The 12,024-nt window shown below is 29.3% G+C and overlaps 1 protein-coding gene across 1 annotated transcript in view; it reads left to right on the top strand.

Moving 5' to 3' along the window:
• The first annotated feature begins 5,793 nt into the window (after positions 1-5,793).
• LOC111640903 (probable multidrug resistance-associated protein lethal(2)03659) overlaps positions 5,794-12,024 on the top strand; it is a 17,084-nt gene continuing 10,853 nt past the window's right edge. Inside the window, exons 1-6 of the mRNA XM_023386998.1 lie at positions 5,794-5,859; positions 5,936-6,036; positions 6,593-6,790; positions 6,861-7,016; positions 9,091-9,180; positions 10,266-10,438. Of these exons, the coding sequence (XP_023242766.1) occupies positions 5,850-5,859; positions 5,936-6,036; positions 6,593-6,790; positions 6,861-7,016; positions 9,091-9,180; positions 10,266-10,438 (728 nt within the window). The 5' untranslated portion in view covers positions 5,794-5,849. The remainder of the gene's footprint in view (positions 5,860-5,935; positions 6,037-6,592; positions 6,791-6,860; positions 7,017-9,090; positions 9,181-10,265; positions 10,439-12,024) is intronic.

A 12,024-nucleotide genomic window follows, 5' to 3' on the forward strand; every position in this document is an offset into this window, starting at 1 on the left:
TGTCCATCCCCCATGTTTAACGGAATAATATACAGCCTATGTCCACCCTGAAGTTCCATTCTAAATGTTGGTGAAAGCATTTTTGAAATCGGATGAGTAGTTTCGGAGATTACCTGCTGCATACAAACTAACATACATACATACATACATTACCTCTTTATAATATTAGTATAGATGACAGATTACACAACAAATTATTTATTACTATATGGTAATTTGCCTTAGTGTTAAGAAACTCGAAGACAAATTACCATAAAGTAAAATGAAGGGTATTTTAAAGAAACAGGGAAGAAAATTTTATTCCTTTTGCAGAAGTGAACGAGTTGACTCTGAACTCCTTTCTGTTGCTAATGTCAATAAACCACTAATTGTTTTATAACTCTGTAAACAAAAACTTTCTTCCCAGTTAGTTGATAAAAAGTCAATTTTCTTTATTTACTCTAAACTGTTAATTTTAACATCTAACAACAATTTCTTACATGTAATGTTAATCAGACTAAAAAGTTGAAGACAACTAAACATAAATCATGTTTATTACAACTATTCCTATAAAAGATATCTTTATCATTATTGTTTTGAACTTCTACACAATACATATAAGTTAGGATAAATTAGAATAAGTACTTTGTGTTATTTCATAAAAAGTAAATTTTGCAGATGAACTCAGTAAAACGTATACTGGACTACAGCAAATTAAAGTCAGAAGCATCGTACGAAAGTTCACCTAATAAACAACCACCCCAAGATTGGCCACAAGAAGGGAAAATTCNATCGTTTTCATATAATTTTTATTGTTTATTAACTGCAGATAGGAATTGTTGGGAGAACAGGAGCTGGAAAGAGTTCTATTATTGCTTCGTTATTTCGCATGACAGAACCAATGGGAAGAATAACTATCGATGGAATTGACACTAAAGATATTGGTCTTCGGGATTTGCGCAGTAAATTATCCATCATTCCTCAAGTAAATAAAATTATTTCAGTTAAAATAATTTTTTTCCAATAATTTTTATGATTAATTTTTGCCAATTTTTATTCTCTTCTGGATAAATGTTTAATATATTAAATAATATAAAACATACCATTTAACTATATTTTATTATGTCTGGAACGCAGACAACTTGAAGTGTCAGCCTACATTTCTAGAACACCTGGAATCAGATAGGAATTAATTAAAATCTCGAGAAATTTTTTGTAGATTAGTTTGTTTATGGTAGGTCAGCACATCTTTAAATATATTTTAGTATTTTAGGCTTAGCTGAAATCATAATTTATTTGATAAAAAGGCTTTTCTACAATTCACATGCCCAAAAAAGTAAACGGAAATTAATATACAAGACAAATAAATATATATATTGTCACATATAAATAATATAAATTATTTATTTATCAAATCACTTTCTTAGTAATTGACAAAAAATAATTTCATTTTTTCTATATCACTGAACATTACATCTTCTGTCATCATGTGTATCGCATTGTCTAAAATTTGAATGAAGTGCGAGAGCAATGTATGTACAACTTTCGTGTGTAATTACTGTAACTCCAGAAAGTATCAATATAGAATTAATATATCTTTAATTAATAGTATTTCTCATAACATTTGATCTTTTTTAATAATTTAATTAGAAAATGTAAAATTTTAGGCAAAAATTGTCATTGATTTTGATGGGAAAATTATATTTTCTAAAACAAAGAAACTGGAAAAAGTCATTTCCTTCAATGGAAGTTGAAACATTCTTTTGTTTTCCCTTATCTACTAAAAATCTTAGTCACTCTTGGAATTGTCAACCCCTCGGTAAATCCCCTTTTTCCTGTTCACGTGGAAAAATGTCAATTGATGATTGGTGAAAATTCATGAGAAAGAGGAAGAATCTAGAATCATTCGAAGTGTACGCTGAAAGATCCAAAAGAGGACAGACGTATCCCACATCAGCTCCCGACGGTTAACGCCCATAACCAATTCCCGAAGTTTTCTAAATGAGTTATAAGTCGGTAAAACTAGAGAAGTATTTGTTTAAATATGTACCATTCAAGAAGTAACGAAGAAAGTACCGTCGTATTAATCTGAAAGACAGATGAAGATAAAGATAGTAGAGGTAGTATGAATTTGATAGAAATTGTGAGCTCTCTCTCTCTCTCTTTCTCGAAACTAGCTTTATTCGAAGATTGATTTAATTTTGTATAATTTTGTTTATTTTTGTTTCATTAAATATTTGATTTATTTGTTAAATAGAATGTCTCTTAGATATCTGAATGAAATATATTTCATCATCTCCAATATCAATACGCGTGTTAATCCGCATACTACAAGAATTGATTAACTGGTGTCAGGAATCCTGACAGAAGGAAAGGATGATTATGCGATCATCTAATTCTGCTTTAAATTAACATTCAAACTGTAAGTCCCTCCACATTCGATTTCTTGGGATAGAAAAGTCATTCTTCTAGACAAACAGAGGGCTAATCAAAGGAATAGTTCGCCGATTAAGTGATATTAGAGTCTTACTTACTCCATATCCCCGGCTAGCCCCTCACATATACTTTTAAGTATTACAGATTTGATCTTAAAACTTTTGTCCACTTGTATACTTCGACTATTTTACTAGAACTACAGCGTTTGACAAGTTACTGTTGTGAGAATTCGGGGGTCTATATACCAGACGTGACCTTTCCCGGTATCGAGACACTTAGGCCTGCCCACATTGTTACTGGATGGCTCTAAGTTAGTATGTCCTCAGTATAGCTATATCCCTTGTCGTCAGTTCCTGACACCAGTTAGGATTAACTTAAATGCATTCTAACTCGCGTCAAAGCAATCTGTTCTGACAAGGGTTGATTGCGAGGATGAAGAATATAACATCGAAATCCATTAAACAAACAACAATAAATTTAATAGTGTATTAATAGATGATTACAAATGAATTAATATAAATAACCTACAGATCGCACGAACAGTGAGTCCAAACGATACGACTATCGAGTTTCTAACTACTTACTTAATTCCATTTGAGAGAGAGAGATAGAGAGAGAGAGAGAATCAAATATAAATAGAATACCTTTGTTAATGTAGACCGCTGTCTTCTGGTAGTTGATTAGGCGTCAGCATAAAGGTTGGTGAGTATCTCAATGGAGACAGTGTTAGGAGGCAAAACAGATGAGCTTCAGTCCACGAGCTCTAAAATTGAAGTCTGCTAACTTTTAGCGAAGTGTCCGACCTGAGACAGGTGTGTTAGCGTCTTATATCCTTAAATTACCCCAATCGGAGGTTAAGATTCTTATTGTATGACAGGATACACTGATGGGTCAAGCTACAGATGTTCGACAAAAAATGTGGTTACATCTTTTTGTCAAAGAAATTTTGTTTCCTGTTTTTTTCACAAAAGTGATAAAATGTGTCGTTTTTAACACAAAAATATTATTTTAGTTTTTGGATATTAAATAAAAGTATTTCCTGTCTCAAGAATCTCATGCTGTAGTTTACAGAAGCTCAAATACAAAACCATGTTAAACACTCACAGTTTTTAGACAAGCAAAGTATGATAAAAATATACATAAATCATTTTTACCCTTAGCAAAAGTCAGTCATATTGCAAGCAATCAATAAGGCACTATATATTTTGTCAAAAAAATTAAAATTAAAACTGAAAAATGGACTGGGTGATTATAATCCTTTATGACATTGGATCAAAAGAGCATCTAATTACTTGGACTGGCATATGGAATACAGTGTGGTACATTACAAAAGTAAGAACCCTGGAATGTGACATCTCCATTTTTGTATATGCCAGAGAAAACCTGACTATATATAATTCTCTCTTATTCGTGTTATATGCATGTTAATAACGTTGATATTCGTTCCTTTGTGTGAATAACGTTCCTTTGTGTGATCTATGTACAAAGATAGATTACTATCTGTGTTTGCACATATAATCACATCACTAAGCATGAAACAAATAAAGATGTGTTAACATCATTATATATATATATATATATTAATATTACAGAAATAATAATAATAAATGTAAATTTATAAAAGTATTATGTCTGTTATCTCTAGTAGTTTTTGTTTTCCATTTCTCCCTTATACCACACAGAACTACGAGGTTTTTTCTATACATGTCGTACGTTTGACAAGATAGACACACGTTGTACTGATTCAGTGCATAGATACTAAATAATCAGTTTGAGTTATTCAGAGGAGTTTATCCATAAAATTCCTCGTATGTTTGCCCAATCGTTATGTCATGCACCAACAGCTGTAGCATCAATCTGAAACAGTATCAGCCATTTGGCTTTTACTGACTGTGCTAATAAATTCAAAGCTGTTATCGTTCATGATAATAATTAATTAAATTCTTTTAATTTATAACTGAAATCTTTATATTTTCCAGGAAAAATCCTTAATCGATTTTCAAGAGATACAAGCGGAATGGATGATATGTTACCAATCGTTTATCACGAAACTATCAGAGTAAGTTAAGATAAATAACAGATATTTTCAAATACTAACACTGAGTTTTAAAATATGAACAAACATGATTATGTTGTAAATGCAATAGTATATTTTTACAAACTACATGATATAATAAAAATTGGTTACAGTTATGCAAAATTATTACTCGTTTTGCAAAACTATTAGAATTAAATACAAAAGTTTGTAAATTGTTTTTTAAAACCACAAAATTTTTAATTTTTCCAAAACAATAATGTATGCAAATATCACCATAAACATAACGACATCTTCTGTAATAAAAAATAAATTATTATAAATTGTCAAACATTGTCATAATACTTTGTACATTTTCTTTTGTGTACTTATAGACTACCATGTGTTCCACACTTTATTATATTAATGACTTTACGGAGTATCATATATTATGTTGATTCTGATTAATCAGCAGGTCTTCTTTTGATTAGCACAAAACAAATTCCAAGTCTATTTCTTACAGAGAAATTTGTCTTGTTAGATCAACTTTGATTTACTTCGAAAAATAACTGATAATTCAATGTATAATGTGTAAAAATTTAGTTTTTGTATATACTAGTTTATAATATTTTTTCAGACATTTAGTGTGATAATCGGAATATTTGTTATCGAAGGAATTATTTGCCCTTATCTACTCATAGTGAAGTTTATAATTTTAATGTCATTTTATCTTATGTGGACGATCCATTGCCGTGTTTTGAAAAGCATAAAATATCTGGAAGGAAAATGTAAGTATTTTAGATACAGTGTGGCTATCACTAAAGTTTCTCAATTCAGAGCACTTTCTTGGTGTAAATAATAAGCGTATTGACACAAAAACTTGTAACAAAGTATGCAAATGTTGCAAAAAGAGATTATGCAAAAAAAAATTTGTTCAAAAATTTCTTCTATGAAGCAATTTAGAGAAGAAAGCATGAAACAGAACAAAATAAATAATGAAGAACATCTTTCAAACGACACTTTAATCTCTTATTATAAACAGAACAAATAAAATCAGCGAAAAATATAACATCGTGGCTCCGCAAAAACTTGAATAAAATGCTCTGAATAGGAAAACTTTTTATATTGTGTTGGAGTATTAAATATATTCCTGCAGAAAGTGATTTCAGATATATTGTATAATTACTTTGTTTTAACAGCGAGAAGTCCAGTATTTTCACATCTGAGTGCATCCCTTTACGGACTTACAACAATCAGAGCATTTAATGTTAAAAATAAATTTAAATCAACTTTTAACGAATACCAGGATAACACTGCAACGTGGTTCATTTACGTAGCATTGAATCGATGGAATTGCGCTTATTGTCAAATTATATCTTTTCTAAATCTTATTGTCACTATTGTAGTTTTATGTATTACAATGACTTCAAGTAAGTGAAAGTATCGAAATTTCTGTGTATACGTAATATATTCTATGTTACGTAATAATATATTTCTTATCTTTAGGTGATGCGGGAAGCAAAATCGGGCTTATAATAAATTATGAATTAATTTTAATTTTGTATTTTCAATGGTGTATTTATCATTTGTCTGAAACAGAGTATCAGGTAAGTTTTATATTAATTATTTATTTATCAACAATTAACACGAATCAATAATTTAATATTTTTATAATTATTATTTTATACGAAATAACTTACATCAGTATTAGTTATTCAGTTTTCATTAAGAATTAATAATAATGTATAATACATAAGAATACCATTTACGTGTTTTTAACAGTCGGTGATATTTTTGTATACTGGCAGGTAAATTTAAATTTGCTAACATTATTCATGTATAATTATGCCACACGAATAGGTTTGTCTCTTAATACTTAATATAGGTAAAAGGAAATAAAATTACAATAATTTTAAATTAAGAAAAAAAAACCAAATATTCCTTTTAGAAAGAATGTTCACAAAAATGAAAGAATATAAATAACTAAACTTCAAATGGGGTGAAAAAATGAGTAGTTCGAAATAAAGACAATTCTGTGTTACCAAATAATTCTGTTTAAATTAATCTTGATAATGTTATGCCTTAGAGTTTAATTAAAATAAATGAAGTTTCACAGTCAACTATGAATAATTGTTAATTAAAGATATTCTCACTATTTTTCAGATGAATTCCGTTGCACGTATACTGAATTATAGCAAATTGAAATCAGAAGCAGCTTACGAATCTTCTCCTGACAAACAACCTCCTGCCGATTGGCCTCAAAAAGGAGAAATTGAATTTAAAAATGTTTCGTTAAAATATTCGAATGACAGAAGTATTGTTTTAAATAATATATCTTTTCTTATTAAGCCAGGAGAAAAAGTTAGTTAATTAAAACATTTATTCCTCATAATTCTTTTGAGCAATGTTTTATTTTTATGTTCGATTGTAGATAGGAATTGTTGGACGAACGGGAGCCGGAAAGAGTTCTATAATTGCTAGTTTATTCCGTATGACAGAGCCAACAGGAATAATAACCATCGATGGAATTGACACTAAAAATATTGGTCTTCGGGAACTACGTAGTAAAATCTCAATTATTCCTCAAGTAAATTACAACAAGATTAAAGAAATTTTTTATTAGCTCGTAGAATTATTTAATTTTTGTTTTTAAATTTTGGGTTAGCATTCTTATTGCTATAAATACTGCTTGTATAAAAATATCATTATTTTTATTCATAAGTTAAAACGTGCTATGTCGTTCGGTTTGGTTGCATATGTAATATATTTACCATAATAAATTTTTGAAGAATTTGAATATAAGGCAATAATGCAATTTTCCTGTGATCGGGTTGTTACAACAGATTGCCTTGCAGCCATGATGTTTCGATCAGAATTTGGCAGAGAATAATAGAAAAGCCTTCTGGTTGTTGAAACATGACTACGGGGATGGGTCGTCCATAGATTTTGAAATATTCTGACGCTTCCGTGAAGACAATACGTAAATTCTTACCAATCCAAACAAGCAATAAAATTTTGATTCAGTTTGCTCTGGGTTGCCCAGTAAGAAAAACTTTTAGATTTAATTTTCTCTGTTTTGGCAAAATATTGTGAATTCTAAATAATACCATAACTGAACCCTAGTAAAGATTCAACACATGATCACTCGTTAACACCTAAACGAAAACAGAAAAATGCGTAAGAGTTTGTCAAGCTTTCAACACGGCAGACTCAAACATTAACTTTATGAAGAAAATTTTCGCAAGTGATAAACACTATGTTAACGATACAAACCAAGTTTGAAAACACAAAGTGTGGAGACTACTGACTTATTTCAAAACTTATGGCTTGATTAACTGGGAATTTGTACCCTTTAGTATGAAAATTAAGTTATAATTATACTTACATTTCCTGCTTCTACTGCAGATTTGTATATTAAGTTACATATATTGTTTTTAAAACAATTTCTCCCGCTTGGAAGATACCCCATATCTTCAAAGCGAGATATACGATAAATATATTACCATAATAAATAATTATATCAACTATTACAGCCCACGGTTAGCTTCTATCATTGGTTGTTGCCAAATATTGTCACTTTCCGTTTTATAGGTTAATAAGTTCTGTTATAATAGGTTGGTTATATTACAATTACTGGCATTCTTTATATTTTCGTAGATCAGATATTATTTATATTGAATTTAACCAAAAAATAGACTATTTTCAATTGTGGTCATTTCAATTTTTGTATGAACTTATTCAAGCATTGCCTATTTATGCATTAATCTTGTCATTTTACTTCATATGTGTATTATTTATTTATTAACACAGGCGATATTACCAGAACAATAATTTTGTCACAAATAACAAACAAACATAAACAACAGTAGTTGTAATTGTGTATATTCTGCATGTCTTGATACTTACTTATAAATCATGTAGGCCTGTATGCTTTATCTCTGCAAATTGTTATAAAAGAAAATGTATTTTAGTTTTCTATGTAACCAGAAAGAATGTTTATTTGATACAATTTCACAAAAATCAGTTCATTCTTATTAGCAGAAAGCCTGAAAAGAATTATAGCAGAATATACAGTACTAATATCTTTCCAATAATTATAAAATTAAGTATACAATACAATATTATTAAACAGATACCCGATAACTCTAAATGTCTAGTAATTCGATAATCAGGCTGCAGTCTGATCCTGTACCTACAAGTCTGAATAATTTCTTCTGGGCGTAAATCGAAATGAACAGTGTAATTTCTTAGAAGCTTTGAAAAACTTTATACAAAAGTAGAGAAGGATAGTTTTAGTTTTCAAAAAGTTTTATTTTGTATTACAAATACGATTCTTTCTCTTCGTATTTGAAATTTTCCTTTAATTTAGCAAAAAGGCCCTCATACAATTATAGCAACATGGAGCCCGCAAAGCGAAAAAATTCAATCTAACTGCATATTTTCTAACATTGAATCATTTAAAGTTTGTAACATATATCAATTCTATTGAACTGTCATTGTATATATAAAGAGATACTTACATGGTTTTTCTACCAGCTTCTTATTCACAATAATTATTAAAATATGTAGTGGAATGCTTTTCTCTGAACGCAAAGTTCTTAATTTATTTTTTACAAATTCCAAAATAAAAAGAATAAATATAACTTGTATGTTGTTTATAGGATCCTGTGTTATTTACTGGTACTCTTCGTAGAAACATTGACCCTTTCAATGAATATTCCGAAGAAATGTTATGGCAAGCGATCGAAAAGGTAAGAAATTCAAGAATGTTTTAAATTCACAATTTTGTTATGATTTTATTTTTATTACAGTAGAGAACTGATTATACGTATATCTTTTGTAAACATCCTTTTTATTTATTTGTGATTTTATATTTTCAAAACTAGTTCATTCTTTTTTACGATAAAATTTCAGATTATAGACTTTAAACTGATTATGAAAATTGTCATATATATTGTCATCCATTCTGTTAAAAGTAATGTATCTATCTCAAGATTTTATTTTAAAATCTAATCTAAAATTTTACAACACGTCATTTGTTCAATTGTATTTAATCAATTGCAAAAATTTCAGATGATTACAATACTTTCACACGTTCTGTTGTAACAGCAGGGAAGGTTTAACCGTAATCAATAACACAATACTATTCATTTTCATTAACATTTCAGTCTTGAAAATTTTAAAATAATTTTAAAGTTTATTACTAGGGATATGAATCATGTCTACACTAATACTAAATACAGTAGAGCCTCGATTATCCGACTCAATTGGAGACTGGGGTTGGTCGGATAATTGAAAAGTCGGATAACCGAAAAGTATGAAAAAATCCATTATTGGTGTAGTATATTATTATATCCCATGTAATTAGTATATTAATATTTCGCTATTAACCTACTTCGCGTTGAATTTTCATCGATGTTACGCGTAACAAAAATTTTTTTAAATAATAATCGTCGCTATTATATCGTTAAAAATTAGAAAATTAAACCTCGTTTAAATACTGGCTCCCTTTCATGGTCGAATAAGTGTTGCCAGCTAAAACACGTAAAAATAATATTAAAGTAGCCAAGACATAGCTAAATATTGTAGCGCCACATCACTAGCGGACATTTGAAATTTGCCGACTAGGACGATCGGTTAACCGAGGTGTCGGTTGATCGGGGGTCGGATAATCGATGCTCTACTGTACTAAAACGAATTTTTTCGCTAATAACCTTTAATTTATAATTTTTAAGTTTAACTGTAGTTTTTTTAATATTGTGTAATCGAAATTTGTCTAGATAAACCACATGCTTTTCATTATGTTAAGTACACATTTGTTGAATAAAATGTTTAGGTACAGTTGAAAGATGTTATAAAAAATTTGCCTGGAGGAATAGATACGCATTTAACTGAAGGAGGACGAAATTTCTGCGTGGGAGAAAGACAGTTAATTTGTCTTGCAAGGACAATCCTTTGTCAGAATAAAATTCTTGTCATGGACGAAGCAACATCCAATATCGACAAAATGTAAGATGACTGAGTTGTGTAATTTTACATTTTAAGGTAACCATATAAACTATTGTGTAAATACATATTATTCATTCATTCTATATTTAAATTAATTAATTAATATTATTCGTTTGTTTCGCTGTGTTCGTAAATTATATATTCATCATTTATATCGGAAAATTAGTTCTATTCCTAAATAAATAACAGGAATTCTGTGTGTTTAGAGTTTTAAGCATTAACAGTTTTTAGTAGAGTATATTCTAGTCACTACGTATTTCGTGTAAATATTCTAGCTTGTATTAAATATGAATTTATATTTTAACAATTTAAAAATCTTAAGTTTATTAAGTTATGTTAAACGTGAAAAATGTTCGGTTATTATTTACTTACAGAATTAAAACAATCACATTTTGTACTTACCCTACATGCCCTAGTCTTGTACATAAACGTTATAATCTTTGCAATCAGAGATGTTTTCATTGGAGATAAGGAAATTTTTGCGTAATCATTTGTTCTACAATTCAAAGAGAGGTTTCAAAGTAATTCATCTTCTTATGGAAAGAATTTCAGTAAAAATACATGGAGGTCTGTACGACTAAGCTGGTGTTCGATATAGCTACGATATTGTTACTCATGTTTAACGATTGTTATGTGTACGGTGTTTTTCAATTTTCTGTTTTGTTTTTGGATATATCTATATTTAAACTTGGTCTGACTTTTTTAATTATTTGATTATTTAGTGGTCCGTACAAGAACAAAGTGATACGGATTTTTTTTTATTTCCTGATGTGACGATGAGTTGAGTCTTTATGGTGTTTTTATATGATGTTAATGCAACACACCTATAATGAAGGCGCTGTTGATTTTGATAATTCCATTAACCAATTTCTAATTATATAATATATCTGTTTCAGTCTAGGGGAAACTTGCCTAATTCGTACTTGCGCCTAATTCGTACTTCGCTTATATCTTGACTCCCGTAATAGCTATTATTGTCTCTAGTAGCAAAAGAAGTAAATAACAATCGGTCATATTACCATCTGACAGACAACACGCTGTTACTCTGCTCTCGACAAAAATATTGAAAAGGAAAGTTTTTTCAACTTTTTCTCTAATATTTCGTACGAAATGTTGCAAAAACATTTCGTACGAAATTTCTTCAAATTGGATCGTATGTAAGTTTTTTAACTATCTGTGATGTATTAGTGCGTATTTTTGTGATTTCATCCGAAGTGATGAAATATGCGTATCTGTTGTCAAATTTTTTGACGACTAATGTAAAATTTGTTTGACTCTCGCGCCTATTTCGTACTCCAGGCATGTTCTTAAAACGTACTGGTACGATTTAGGAAAACCATTTTAGATGAATGTCACAATAAAGTATTACCGATTCGTAAACTTATTTTTTTTCTAAGTTTCTGATTTGAAAAATAACCACAAAAGTTCAAAACAAATTAAAACTTAATTGTCTTTAATTTTAGAACAACGTGTCAAAAAGAAAATATAATTCTTGGAGTAAAGAAAATATGAAAGAAGCGATTAAAAAATATAATGACGGGACCTTATAATTTAACGTAGTTTGTAGCGTATGGCCATTTTTATAT

The sequence above is a fragment of the Centruroides sculpturatus genome, unplaced genomic scaffold (assembly GCF_000671375.1).
Source record: "Centruroides sculpturatus isolate CEXI.00-Female unplaced genomic scaffold, Cexi_2.0 scaffold1225, whole genome shotgun sequence".
NCBI classification, from domain to species: Eukaryota; Metazoa; Arthropoda; class Arachnida; order Scorpiones; family Buthidae; genus Centruroides; species Centruroides sculpturatus.